General features: G+C 39.3%; 1 protein-coding gene and 1 long non-coding RNA gene across 2 annotated transcripts; one reads left to right on the top strand and one right to left on the bottom strand.

Annotated features, from left to right (window-relative positions):
- The first annotated feature begins 1,885 nt into the window (after positions 1-1,885).
- mibp2 (muscle-specific beta 1 integrin binding protein 2) lies at positions 1,886-4,219 on the top strand. Its single transcript, XM_085405330.1, has 8 exons — positions 1,886-2,133; positions 2,522-2,612; positions 2,814-2,862; positions 3,097-3,286; positions 3,370-3,441; positions 3,535-3,641; positions 3,748-3,838; positions 3,927-4,219. The coding sequence occupies exons 1-7, from the start codon at positions 2,108-2,110 to the stop codon at positions 3,831-3,833; spliced, it is 621 nt and encodes a 206-aa protein (XP_085261456.1). The 5' UTR covers positions 1,886-2,107; the 3' UTR covers positions 3,834-3,838; positions 3,927-4,219.
- Positions 4,220-11,496: 7,277 nt separating this feature from the next.
- Positions 11,497-13,840, bottom strand: LOC146678952 (uncharacterized). The gene is made up of 2 exons (XR_014911625.1): positions 13,556-13,840; positions 11,497-12,752 (listed from the first exon to the last, which is right to left on the bottom strand). It is a non-coding gene; the product is annotated as an uncharacterized LOC146678952 (long non-coding RNA).
- Positions 13,841-14,760: the final 920 nt, after the last annotated feature.

Here is a 14,760-nt window from a genome sequence, read left to right as displayed (position 1 = left end):
TTTAACAATTATTATTTTACCTAATTTTTAGGTTAAAGGAGCATTTTTATATTGTGCTACATTTGCCTAGCAACATGAACTTTTGTTTCACTACAGGCTGCTTTTGTATACATGAGAGGACTGTAACACAGAAGTCACACAGCTAGAAGTGACTTCTTCAGTATTCTAGTTATCTATATTTTGTCAAGTAATACTGTGTAATACTCAGAGAAATTTTTTTATGACTTTTGGTGCAGATGTAGTCTCAGTATCAGAGGTGTTGATTATTTGACTGTTGACCTTGAAGAACACAATTACACCATAAAATGAAGGCTTTGTTGCTGATTCTTCTTCTTCAAGAAATTCATGAAACTCTCAGACTACAAGCTGCCAGAATATAGCTCTGTCAAACTATAAATATAAGTCTTACAAGCCTAACTGAATTCCACACTTGGCCACTTGCTCTTCATAGTTGAGGTTGTAAGGCCTAACACAGGCAATATTTTGGTGCAACCTCAGGAAACAGTGTCATGGAGTTGGTTGGGAAGTTTCAAAACAAAACAGAAAAAGGTCAGCAGCAGACTGGCCAAAGTAACACCACAGCAATGTGAGTGTGTAAAGACACACTCACATTGCACATTATACACACACACACACACACACACACACACACACACACACACACACACACACACACACACACACACACACACACACACATACATATATATATACATATATGCCACAAGGTTATGAAAGAAAATCTGTAAAAGAAAGCGGGAAATGGGAAATAATTGGAGAGTTCATCTTCCACCAGTTGCCCTAAAGTCACGCGTCTGTCAGCCCCGGTTACTCAAAGAGCCTCTGTCTTCTCTGATTAGATAAGTGAAATGCTACCAATGAGGCACTTTCTGTAAAGTGCTTTCTGTCTTTATGGTGATTTTACACCTTCTATAACTCAGTGAAGTGGCATAGTGTGCACTATAGGACTCTGTCTATCATATCTTAAAGGTGATGATATTGATTATGCCATGGTGCTCATGATAAAAATCAGGAATTCAGTGGAAAGCGTTCATATGACTTGTAGCTGATATTATATTACAGTACTGTGCATAAGTTCATCTAAGTTAAAACTCTTTACAACTAGTGCACATGTGATGCATCAAAAGGTTATGCTGGATAAAAAAAATGTATCACTTCTGTTACCTCATTGTTACCATGACCACTTATTTTAAAATAGTTTTTTGTTATTTTAATTTTTGGTTTTATTGTCATTTCATTGTGCATATGTTTTTAAATTGCTGTACTAATGTAAACTGCTTTTGGGCTTTGAAATGGACCTAGAAATAAAACGTATTATTTTTTTATTATCTTTATGTAAAAAAAAATGTAAAAGGGGCAGTAACATTAAAAAGGTATGCTTTCCTGGGTCCTGTAATAACTCTGTAACTAACTAGACTTTCCTGGTTTGAGATGTTTCTTCTCGTGATTAAAATTAAATGGCACTTGCCTTGTAAAGTTCAAAACACTAAAAGAATACATTCGAAAAACCTAGCGGCAGTGTCTATTTCCATAAAATAGGGATTTGAGAGAAAAAAAATCCTTCACCAAGCTTCACCGAGCAGTTTCATGTAGGAACCTTTTCCATCGAAGTTGACAATATTAGCGGCTCGCATTCATGATGGCTGTGACGTCATGTAAACATTAATATAGCTGGTTAAATTAAGATGAAATAGTATAGTTTAATCGTATACTGCAGACCAGAAACAGTTAAATTAAGATTAAAATAAAGAAGTTGACGCTACCTCTATTCCGCTTCTGATTGGCTGAGAATAGAAGTACTTACGCCTCCGGCCAACTCGAAGTGTTTAAATAGCCAATCGCGTGGCTCCCTCCGGTATGTGTAGAAGCGACAGAGAACCAAGGTCCTCTTTGGTGGAAGACTGTGTGCGCGTGACAGCCCGTCTCCTCCGCTCTTACCTTACTCACTCAACTCAAGTACCATGGAGGAATCAAGTAGTTGACGTTTCCTGCTGCAACCTTCTCTTTTTAAGCTTCTTCTCGTCTGATCACTGTGCTCCTGACCCGGTTTTATTGACGTTTTGACCTCTCGGCTACTTACGGAAACATGAAGTACATCATCGGTATTGGCGGGTGAGTACTAGACGATGAATGGCTAAGCTAAGCTAAGCAACCTTGTAGGCCTTGTAAGGCCGTCACACGTGGGGACGGCGGTCATTACATCCGGTATGGCTTTTTGTTCGAACCGTAACGTTATAACATTTCGATTGCCACTCATTGGGTTCTGTAAATATTAAACTAACCATGTGGTAATTTATGAATAATAGCTAACGTTGTAAGCATGTAATATAGCCGAGTACACCATGCACCCGGCAGCCCTGACATTACACGTTAAAATGCATTAGATGAGTAATTAACGAGGAAATATGGCTGCCTACTACCTTAAAATGACCCCGCAACACATGCCCTATTTTACATCAACCACACTTCATTCATTTTAATTCCTTTTCTTCCCCTGTAGTGTAACCAACGGAGGGAAAACCACCCTCACCAACAGACTGATCAAGAACCTGCCCAACTGTTGCGTGGTACATCAGGATGACTTCTTCAAGGTGAGCCACATGCATATCTCCATATCTTTACATTTTGGATTTAGTTCACCAAAGAGACTGCTCTGGGTAGCAGTTTGACACAGTGTGTGTATTGTTAAAAAAAACAAACAAACAAACAAAAAAAAATCTAGCGCCTTCCATATAGCAGAGTGTAGCATTAGTGGAATGTACCTGGGTACATCTCATCAATGTATGTTTCAGCCCCAAGATCAGATTGAAGTTGGTGAAGATGGCTTTAAGCAGTACGATGGTAAGCCTGGGTTTTTATGAAGGGCTTTGTGTGTGGGTGTCTGTGTGTGTTTGTGTTTTGCGTGTATGACTCAACCTTAATGTTGTGTTTCATTCCTAACGTGCATGCAATGTAAACGAAATCTGGGAGTTTGAACATGTGTTTCTCACTTGTTTTCTTTTTTGCAACTTTCTGCACACTTCTGTTTTTTTTTTTTTTTTTTTTCTTCCTTCTCCCCCTCTGCCATCTCTTCAGTCATCACTGCTCTGGACATGGAGGCTATGATGAGTACCATCTATGCGTGGCTGGAGAACCCGGTGAAGTTTGAGAAGTCTCATGGCGTTAATAACACCCTGGATTCTGAGATCGTGCCAAAGTCTGACCGCAAGGAGGATGAGGAGACTCACATCCTTATTGTGGAAGGCTTCTTGCTTTACACCTACGAGTAAGAATCTGTGCTTAGCTACATGTGAGTCAAGTGCTTGTTCTCGAAGTCAAATGACACCAATTCATCTGTACCTGTTGCAGACCTTTGATCGACGTGCTGAACCAACGCTACTTTATTTCCATCCCATATGAAGAATGCAAAAAGAGGAGGTGGTAAGTGCTCTAGTGTTGTTCTTCACATGTGTTTGCCATCCATGCAGCTGTAGCTTAATCTTTTTTTTTAACTGGTCTTGTGTCATTCTGCAGCTCAAGAAACTACCTGGTACCAGACCCACCTGGCCTTTTTGACGGCCACGTCTGGCCCATGTACCTGAAACATAAGAACATCATGGAGGCATCAGCTGTTGATGTTGGTAAGTTGATTCCGTTTTTTATTATTGTAAATGTTGTAACCATGTGTGGTGCTTTGTCACATAAAGGCTGACCACACTGATTAAATGTGTGTGTATCCTCTTACAGTGCAGCTGGACGGAACCAAGTCAAAGGAGGCGCTGTTCAACTTTGTCTATGGCGACATCCTGAATAACATCCAGAAGTCTCTCTAACAAAAGTATTAAAATCCTGTAATTATATAGCAAAAAAAACCTGTTTTATATGTAAACTTCTGTTACTGATTTTGTGTACTTTCTGTATTGCAGATCATCTGATTGGCTAAAAGGATCATATAATCAATCTGCAAGCTGAAGACCGCCTTGCCTTAAGTTTCCACCTGGCAGCTCATTTATCAGAGTGCTATGTTTTTTTTTTTTTTTTGTTTTTTTGTTATTTTGTAAATGTTTACCTTTCAGCATATGATGCTGGCATGATTTTATATCGATCGTATTTATTGCTTTGATACAGAGTACACTCCAAAGAGAATTGATGGATTTGTTAACAGGATGGTTGCACTCAAGTTGCGTATGTCAATAAATGATCCTCCTGCCAATTACAACGTGTACTGATTATTTTTAGAACACGACACTCCCACTTCAGCTGTTGCAAAATGGAACTTTGTGAATTCTGAAGTGTTTAACTTTAAATTGGTTATTTAAAATATACACCAGGAACATTGAGTAGCTGCTTAGATGGGCACATTTAGCTTTCTCTATCTTGCTCCCAGGCAACAGTTGGTGCAAACGATAAGAGGGACTCTCCTCGTGAGTACAGCTTATCCAAATTCACACACATTTGGACTCTTCTTTCATACAGATTAAACTCAATTACATAACTTTGAAGTTTTACTGATTAAATGGGTTCGTGTAACAAATCGCATGAATAAACGGCTGAAAACAGTCTCATTTAGGAAAAAACATGCAGTGTCAGATTGGACAATGGTGTAAGGCACACAGATCATGTTTTTGAGTATATGCTATAGTTTGTTTCTTAAGCACATTAGTGAGCGGAGGTTGTTTTAAAAGTGTTTTTGATTATTAAAAAAAAAAAGCACTATATAAAAAGCACTATGCATTTTTTTTTTTTTTTTTTTACTTATGTCCTACTAAAATCTTAAACATCTACGGTGCTTAACAAATGTATTAACCACCTGTCATAAAAAGAAACATCTTAGGAATTAAATATTTTAGAAATGTAAATACCAGTAATGTTATTTATTAGGAAAGCAAACTGAATGTATCTTGTGTCCAAATTTGAGGCGACACATTGGACGCCTCATAGAAAAACTGGTAATTGCCAGTACTGTTAATTTAGATCCTGTATAAACCTTACACTTAGTGATCAGTAATTGGGCCCATTCACTCATTTTTAACGTTTTTATACCTTATCCTATAAACAAACTTCAGTTTTCCCCCATGTTTAGCAAATGTAGGAAATTTGATGTTATTTTCCAGCTTTTATAGACGTGTCAAAATTATATTAAAAATCCAACAAAGAATAAAAACCCATGACTGAGTTTAAACAAGTAGTGCTAATTACACATTTACAGAAACATCGACCTTCATATAAAGACCCCTACAGACTGTTAGCTAACACAGACCGTTAGCCACGTTTAAAGATTTCAAATGATACTTATTTAATGTGCACTTTGAATAATAAAAATAGGAATAATAGAAATTGTATAGCCACATATGGACTAAACCCACATCTTTCTATGTAATTTTTTTGAAGCAAAAAAAGATGTTCCCTAAAAGTCTCAGAAAGTTTTCCTTTTGCTTTTGAAAATTGAAAAGGAAAAACTCGAGAGAAATGATATGAATCATTTCCCTAATGTTTTATAAACAGGCCTATATAATGTGCACGAGTCAATACAGAGTGTTGTACTTCTATTACAGCTGATGAAATCTAATTCAGCAGAAGAACTATCTGAGCTGGGTGTGTCCTCTGGGCCTCTCTGAGTCACTCCACACGTTATGTAATGTGGCTGAAGGAATGTATGGAGGCATTATGTAGGTCAGAGAAATGTGAGAAGTGCTTTTTTCCCTCTTTGTCAGTGTCGAGTCGTCGTCTCATCGTTTGCAGTTATTGTGCAGAAAGCTCCTTTTCAATATCCTTTGGATTGGTTAAAAAATATGACTCATTGTACAAGAGGAGCCGTTTACCCTGATGTTAAACTAACCAGCCTTTTGAAACAAACTGAATTATATTTTTAGATCTGTCGTCATAAATCTTTTCCCTTTAGTAGTCACTGTTTCCCCAGTGTCCAGTGTGTTATTGTGGAATGAAACAGACATGTTGATATTATACTACAAGCATGCATGAAGGCCTGAGCGCATGGTACAAAGCAGCTTTTATGGTTTTTTGAGGTTAAAAAGCAGCTGCACTGAACAACCCCAGAGGAGGTGAATTAGGCTCTTACAAGCTGTGTGTTAGATTTTATTATAGATTTCATGTTTTATTGTTGTATTTATCGACATCGATGGCCTCCATACACTCTTCAGTCTGCTTAAACTTCCCCTCATTTTGGTTTTGATTGTTATGATTTTTTTTCAGCGAAAAGCTTCATACATTCATTTAGAATATTTGATTTATGCTTGGCCTCGGGAGTAATTTTGTATCCTGGATAAAAGTATTGTACTGTGACCCTGTAGCGGCCATTCGGACCAACAATAGTCTGTCCCCCTTTTTTCAGCTTCAGCGTGGCACACGACAGGGGTGCCCTTTGTCACCTCTCCTTTTTGCAATTCTTTGTTCAATAAAAAGACCTTGATCAAAAAAAAAGAATATTTGATTTATGCCATTTAAACTTCAAAAATAATCTCTGCTTCAATTCTTCCTCCTACTAGAAGATCAGTGCATTCAAACCAGTATGTTCAAATGTTCATTCATGGGCATTGAGGGGTCAGAGAGAGAGAGCAGGAGAGATAGTGAGTGGGAGATCTTATTACAATCCTACACTTCTTGGGAATTTCCTGGTTTCATGCAGGGCAAAACCCATAATAATTCATCCCATCCATTTACAATGCAATTCCTTAGCTTGGACCAGACTTTCTGAGGCAGGAAGTCTGACATTGTGTGCAAAGTCACAGGCAGAGATATCAGTATTTGAAAATTCTCTGTGTGAGAGTCTTGCTGTGAGTGTACTCTGTGTACTAATGTCCTCAAATGGGTCAGCCTGGCACGAAATGATGCCAAGAATCATTTCATAGATGGTGTCAATTTCCTCAAGAAGTAGCAAACCTGTTTTAGAATGGGTGTAAGTGAGTCAGTCTAGACCTGGCTGTGGGAGATAAGCAGTTACATAACTCTTGATTGTTGCGGGCAGGGCCTGCCTGGGAAAAAATGAGACGTTTTCTCAAATCTGAACTGAGGCATGGTGGCATTTCCATTTCCATGGCTTTCCTTACTTTACAAAACAAAGTGGCTGGCAAGTCAAGGACAACCAAAAACTAACAAGCTCTACTGGTGCAGAGTTGGGCCCCCCTTTGCCTTCAGAAGTGAAGTTTGTAGTGAGCTGATTTACTGTTATACTTCTTTTTACTTTAAGTGCAAAATCTCAGGTCTAAATTTGGACTGTTTATGGGTGACAAAAATTTTAAATAAAAATTAAATGCGGAGAAAAAATTGTGTCTGAAATTTTGACACACAAAATCAGTTGGAGGACTTTTGTGCTTATCTTGGTCCAGGACACTCTCACAAAAGAGATTCTTACTCTCAGGAAATACATTTCCCAGTTTATGTTATACATTGTTGCAATAATGTGAAGTACAAATACACTCACTGGCCATTTCATTAGGTACACCTTACTAGTACTGGGTTTAACCCACTTTTACCTTCAGAACTGCCTTAATTCTTCATGGAGCATATTCTAGAAGGAGATGGAAACATTCCTCAGAGATTTTGGCCCATAATGGCATGACAGCATCACACAATTGCTTCCGATTTGATGTGCATTCACAGATGACCTTGTGCTTGGCTCTAACAAGTAGCCATTCTCCTCTGACATCAAAAATGCATTTTCACCCATAGACCTGGCCCTCACTGGATATTTTCTCCTTTGCTTACCATTCTCTGTAAACTTTAGAGATGATCATGTGGGGAAATCCCAGCAGATCAGCAGGATATAAATCACTCAGGCCAGCCCATCTGACAACAACAGTTCGTCTTGACCATGTCTACATGCCTAAATCCACTGAGTTGCTGCTGTGTGATTGGCTGAACAGGTGTTGCAAAGTGAAGTGGCCAGTGAATCTATAACTTACAGCTGCAGTGAACTCCTCGTATTCAGATACAGCGCTAATAGAAAGGCTGTGTGGGGAGAGAGGACATCATCTTCTGACACTCCTACTGCCGTTGGACTGCAACACACCCTGGAGTTTTCCAAACCACACAAGCCACCGCACAAAAGGTTAGGAGGGTTGCAGTACTGGTTCTTGCTGGATTTTGTTTGTGCGTGTGAGTGTGAAAGTTTTTGTATGCCTGCTTTTCTGTCTGGGTGTGTGTGCGTCTTCTGTACCCGTCACTTGCTCTGTCTCCTTACGCACCTCTCCAACGTGCATCCTAAAAGCAGAGGAAGCAGCAGACGTCTCTGGTCGACTCAAATAGAGCATATAAAAAACCCTATAAATTCCCTCCAGACCTCTAACTTCAGGTTTGTATTATCACATCTCCACCTCACACAGGTCAGACAGGACACAGCCGTCCAACCGCTAACCACCCTGCCAGAAGAGGTGACTGTAGCTCTGCGGCTGCCTGTCTCAAAACTATCTCTTTGTCTCTCTCGCAGCGTTGTTGCTCTATTCCCAACCAAAGAAAACAACAAGAACAGGGCACATTCATTTAATCAAATCACCCTTTCCCTTCACCACAGCTTCACTGTTTAAAGCCTTATTTTCAGCCTACCAGTTGTTTCTATATTTACCTCTTTTACTGCAGTCTCCAAGGAGCCCGTGAAACCAGCCATTTGTGCCATAAACCCTTTTAGTGGCATTTGGGATTGTTGCAAGCATTTGTTTTGAAAATGTGACCAGCGTGGCAGCGAGCTGTTGCTGCAAGGTTCAAGTTGCACCTGAAGGCTTGAAGTGAAAACATCTACTGTGGTTCAACAACTATGTCTGTGTTTACACTGAGCAGAACTAACCTTGGAAGAAATTATACCACAGTGCAGACACAACAAGCCACCCGTTAACCCCAGCGTTACATTAGGTACTCAAACTGTAGACGCTGTACTGCTGTTTCTACAGCAGATAGGTGCTAGAAGTAGCATTTACTAAAAGCAATAATAATCTACTAACAAAATGTAAAAACATTGTATAAATGCAGGAAATTTTGTACAGTGACGCTCACGTCTTAGTAAATACAACTAAAAACTGGATGTGCAGGCTACAGTACAGTCATTTTCCTTTAGCAAGTAGAAAATGTGAAAGTCCAAATCATTAGAGTTATTATAATGGCTAGTTCTGCTCTGTAGTGTTTAGACTTTGATGGTTGAAACTCCCATGGTGATTAATCAGGACCAGCCTGGGTCCAGCTTCAGGGTGTTGGTGGGAATGTCAAATATTATGGCAGCATTACCATAACTGTGCTGCAACTTCAAAGGGAAATTTATTACAGTATAGAGGTTCAGTGAATCCACTGAGTTTGTTTTTGATTTTTTACTGTAATGAAGGTACAGGCAAAATGCCCAGCTTAAAAGCATTTGCACTGCCTGTCATTTTTGGATTTTTACAACTAAAAAAAAAAAAAAAAAAACCCCAACAAAAAACAAAGTTAGATTTTTCCAACAGCTCCATCAGCTGATTTTACTTATTTGGCACATGAGGTAATAACGTATAATATTATAGGTATGCTTAAAGGTAGGTCCTACCATATATATTGCTTTTGCATGTTAATGTCTGTTTTGGTAAATATTAATAAAATCTACAGACATGTGGCAAAAAAGCTTTCACAGTTCTGTGAAAAACAAAGCACCAAGTAATGGTGTCCTGTATGACTTCACCAGTCTCTCACATCTCTTACAAAGTTGCTTCAATTAATTGAGGCCTGTTATCATTAGTTATGCACACTAATCTTAGTGACTTATCTTTTTTAGCCATTCTGTTGTAGATTTGCTGTCGATATCATAGCTCTGCTGCATAACCCGGTTTGATCCAAATGTCAGTTGTCACACAGGCGGTCTAACATTTGACTTTAGAGTTCTTTGTTATTAACTCAGTGATTGCAAGGTGCCCCTTGGATTTAAAACAAGCTTTACCACCCCTTGCATTTCTGTGTTTGACAGCTGGTATGAGGTGTTTGTGCTGATGTGCTGTGTGTGATTTTTGCTAAATGTGGTGCTGTACATTATGGCTAAACATCTCTTCTTTGGTCTCATCTGTCTAAAGGACGTCTTGTGGTTTGTTTACATGCAAACCTAAGATGTGCTGTCATTCTCTTTTTAGAGAGAAGAGGCTTCCTCTTTTCTAATTTTATTGTCATGAACTTTAACATTTAACATGCTAACAGAGGCCCGTAGAATCTGAAATGCAGCTCTTGAGCTTTTTCACAATGCAAAGTTGAGGTGAATTTTATGAGATTGTGTTAACACACACCTAAAGCTCCAGACCAGTAAACATCAAAAACATCTGCACTTATAGAGGTGCTCACACTTGCTGGTGATCAGTTAATCAAGTGCATATAATTAGCAGCACATAGCTGATATTTACCCCCTTATTCCTGTGGAGGTAGAAAGGGCATATTAGTTTTTCACAGGATTACACAGAATCTCATGAAAGCTTCCTTTTTCACATGTAAGTGAAGCTTTTCATGTTTCATATCCCTAAACACAGCAAGCCTCTCACTGGTAAAATCCCAGCAGTGAAACTTTCACAAAGAGGAACAGCCGACAATCGACACTTTCATTACGTAACGCTCCAGTAGGTTGTCTGTTTATTTTATCAGCTCATCGCATATAAAATCGTTACTGGCAAGCCAGCGGTCAGCCAAGACAGTCATATAAAGTTTGTGGACTAAGATGAAGGACATCTTGCTCTGGCTGAGTTGAGTAAGCCATAGCATAGAAACAAAACACTTTATAAAATTATCACTGAGTTATGACATTTTCTTCCTTCCCATCAAAGCATAAAGTTGAAATATGTTTGAAAATTACTGTTTTGGAAAGATGCGGTGGTTACATAGTAAACTGTTGTGCTTAAAATCTGCACTGTACCATCTGTTGAGTCACAGAAACCTAATTACTAATCTTCTCCGTGCCCACTTGTCCAGACTTGCGTATGTAGAGTTATATAAGACACAGATGAGAAGGGAAAGTAACCTCACTCACTGTCACTTTGGTCAAAAACACCACAGTGAGATATATTTTCCAGAAACATGGGTCCAGCTTCTCACATGGTAGTCAGCGTGCATGAATATTACCAGGCGAACCAAATGGTAAAAGCTGGAGAAGACAATATTATGAAGCAACCATGGCCAGTGTGGGCCCACGGACCATATCCTGTTGTGGTGGAGCTGGGAGAGGCTTGGTGCTGCCAGGCTGGAGCAAACCACAGCCTCCCACTCCTCATCCGTCTGAATCACTGTTTACTTAGACAGGAAGGCTGCACGCTTGCGTCTTTGTGAAGGAGGGGGGGTGTTATGTTTTTCCTGACGGCCAAGTTTCTAAAAGCAGAGACAAGTTTAAACCAAATGCCTGCAGGGAACAGAGCTCAGCCCCAGAAACCACTGCTCCTCTATAGCTGTCTACCTCTGGATCCTTCTCCTTTTGGGAGACCAGAGCCTCATTCAATCAAAGTATTAACTACTCAAGAGCAGATCCGGATACAGGTTCACTTTGTCAAATTTTATGAGTCCAAAAAAGGAAAATAAAACCACTCAGTAGGTTGGGATAAATGTCACTTTTAAGTGGATAAAAAATTATTTGATTATAAATCAAACAAAAACCTCTTTACACAAAGGAGGTTTTTTTTCCCCTTTATAATAAATCACAATCCCAAACATAACCTCTCTCCTTTTTTTGGGTCTTTGCATGACCCATTTTCAGAAAAATGCAGAAAAACACCAGCAATTAGTGTTGCAAAAACGCATCCATATACTGAGCCACTGTATTTACAAAAAAAAAATGTCAAATAAAATCAAAGTCAAGGTACTGAAAGTGATATTCAAACTGTGGTTTCCACTGTACTTCAGTTCATCGGTGTGGAACCGGAGTGCCCCTCTCTCCTAAGTCTGGACCCCACGATGCTTGCCACGCTGTGGTTCACCCCCGGCCGAGAAGGACAGGGCGGGTGTGAACAGAGTGATGTTGTTTTTGACTCAGTTTCCTGCTGTAGTAGTGAGTATAAAATTAGAGTTTTATGCGAAGTGGAAGGAGGTGGGAGAGACTCATGGTCGTGTTGGGAGAGAGAGGAATGTAACCTACTTTGCTGTCAACAAACTCCTGTTGTGTGTGTGCCTCGTACGTGACAACAGTATATAAAATTAACGTGAACAGAGACAATGTTTGTCCGTCTCGTGTTTGTTTACCAGTTCAGCGACAATTTAAGGTTTATGTGGGGACTGTTGAGGCCGTCTTAGAAACCAGCGAGGACCAGAGTCAGTAAACAAAAATCAGTCCTGCTGTTCGCCTCTATAAGAAAGTTACTTGCAGTCAGAAATTATGGAGGACCACAAGAGCCACGCGCATGGAAAACCAGCACCTGGACTTCATGCAGGAGAGAATTTCAACAATGTATTGTAAAAAATGGAACTTTATATGACAAATGTGGTGTGGTGCTTGTGGAATTTTTAACAAGGACCCTACAAAACTTTACAGTACTCATGCTGCCAAACTTCTGGTGGCTAGGTGCGCAGTTCCTGCTTTAAATGCATTCACTTTTAAGACTAAGAAATCTAAGTGATAAGAGGCCAGAAAATGTTTGAACTCGCTTATGAACCTAAATCACTGAGGCCGTCTCTCCTGCATGAAGGTTTTCCAGTGTGTGCGTCTGATGGCCCAAAGCTGCCTCAGAGCCATAACACCATCAATGGCTGCAGTATGGAACAGATGTGGGTGTGTCCTCATCTCCCAGAGGAATCCAAATCATCATCAAACAGCCCTACAGACACAAAAACGTGAAAATATAAACAACCAGACTATCAGCAGTGATTTAACTACGTTAAGACCTCTGTGAAAATCATTTACAGTATCACAGAATTTAAGGCCTTTATAATCACAGAGCATACAGAGAAAAGTACTGAACTGAATCAATTTCAGCTTTCGTTTTTCATGATGTATATTGTATTAATAATTACATTTCATTATCTGTGTCTTTACCACACAGGTGTAGATACTGTAGGTTCAGTGAATGCTTAAATTGCATTGATTAGAATATACTGGACATTCAAAGCTAAGATTCAGCGCACTGTGTTAGAGGCTGGGATTTGATGAATTCATCATATATACAACCTTTGATCATCGTTTATGTCCAGTTGAGAATGAATCTGTGCACTCACATATTAAATGAACTGAAATCAGTAGTGTGATCTCCAGTCTTGATATAAGGAATGAGAGAACTGACAGCTGTTATTTTAATCAACCTGTCTCAGTTGTTTTAACTCTAAGCATCATAAAGTAATGTGGTAACATCTGGACTGACGAGTTTACTGTCAGCATTTTAATCGCTAGTTTAAAGGCTGTAGGTTGCAGCCATTGCTCTAACACTGTATAAATGTAACAGGCCTCAGTGCCGGTTCTAATAGTCTGAGCTGATTCCAGCTTTATTTGTGAAGAGCACAGCAGCTTACAAAATCACGTAGCTAGCTCGTACAGCTGCCACGTAAAATTTTCATAAGCTAAGATGACCTTAAAATAACGGGGCTACGTGAGGTGATGCTAGCGTTAGCCATGTTAGCACGTTACCTTCAACAGGTGGTCAGACTGCGAAAACAGGCACTCAGTCAGAGGTTGAGCTCTCCGTTTCGCTGCAGGGTCCCTTCATTCTTCACATATCCATGTCGAGCCGAGTGTAAATCCAAAGGCTGAACGGCCTTTGTACAAGCACACACGCTTCGTAGCAGGGCGAAGCTATGAGCTAGAAAAATCCAAGCAGACAGCCTGTGTCTGTCCAACCAATCAGAGAGCTCCTTACATCCCACTGTGTGGCTAATTTGAATAGCCGCAAGGAAATTAATCCAAGAGCTAATCCGGAGCGAACAGGAAAGGGAAATGGATTTTGAAATGCAGTTTATTAAAGTGCAAATGCAAAAATGATTTTGAAATGCAGTTTATTAAAGAGAAAATGGAAAAAGGATTTTGAAATGCAGTTTATTAAAGTGCAAGTGGGAAAAGGATTTTGAAATGCAGTTTATTAAAGAGCAATTGGGAAAAGGATTTTTTTTTTATTTTATTTAACCTTTATTTAACCAGGAATGTCCCATTGAGATGCAGTTTATTAAATTGGAATTCAAAAATGAATTTACAAATGCAGAATTTATTCTACAATTCATTATTTAAGCACAGAATTCTTTATTTCAATGCGCGTGGCTCTTGTGGTCCTCCATAAGAAATTGTCACCTGCCAGCACAGGATGAGGTTTTTAAAATATACATTAACAGATTAAAATTTTCAGTTGTGAGTTTTCATTTAAACCACAGAATATGCAGACATCCAAAAAAAGGAGAGAAGCATTCATGGATCAGTCACTTTGCAGGGGTGTGTCCCACATGTGCCCCACATGTGCCCCAGAGCCAGATCCGGGTAAATTAACTGTCACTCTGCTGACACCTGGTGGACTTAGATGCTTAGTACAACTCATATAAGGTCACTAATTGTTCTTTTGTCAGTGAAATGTCCCAAATATAGAAATGTGTGAGAAGAAAAATAAATGTTGTCTTCTATTTATGGATATAAGAAGCTGGGAAAATTGCACAACACACTTACCAGACACTTTGTCAGGTACACATGAACAACCACTCATTAGTGCAAATATTTAATCAGCCAATCAGATAGCAACTCATCTTAACGATATCTGTGCAGATATCGTTAAGATGACAAAGTTGATGAAGTTCAAAGTGAGCATCAGAATTTGGAAGAAAAGTGATTTAAGTGACTTTGAATGTGGCGTG

The sequence above is a fragment of the Rhamphochromis longiceps genome, linkage group LG1 (genome assembly GCF_057381845.1).
Source record: "Rhamphochromis longiceps isolate RC_006_pf linkage group LG1, R_longiceps_female_GT1.1, whole genome shotgun sequence".
NCBI lineage: Eukaryota > Metazoa > Chordata > Actinopteri > Cichliformes > Cichlidae > Rhamphochromis > Rhamphochromis longiceps.
The sequence above is the reverse complement of the archived record's forward strand: the minus strand, read 5'-3'. Positions and strand labels throughout refer to the sequence as shown.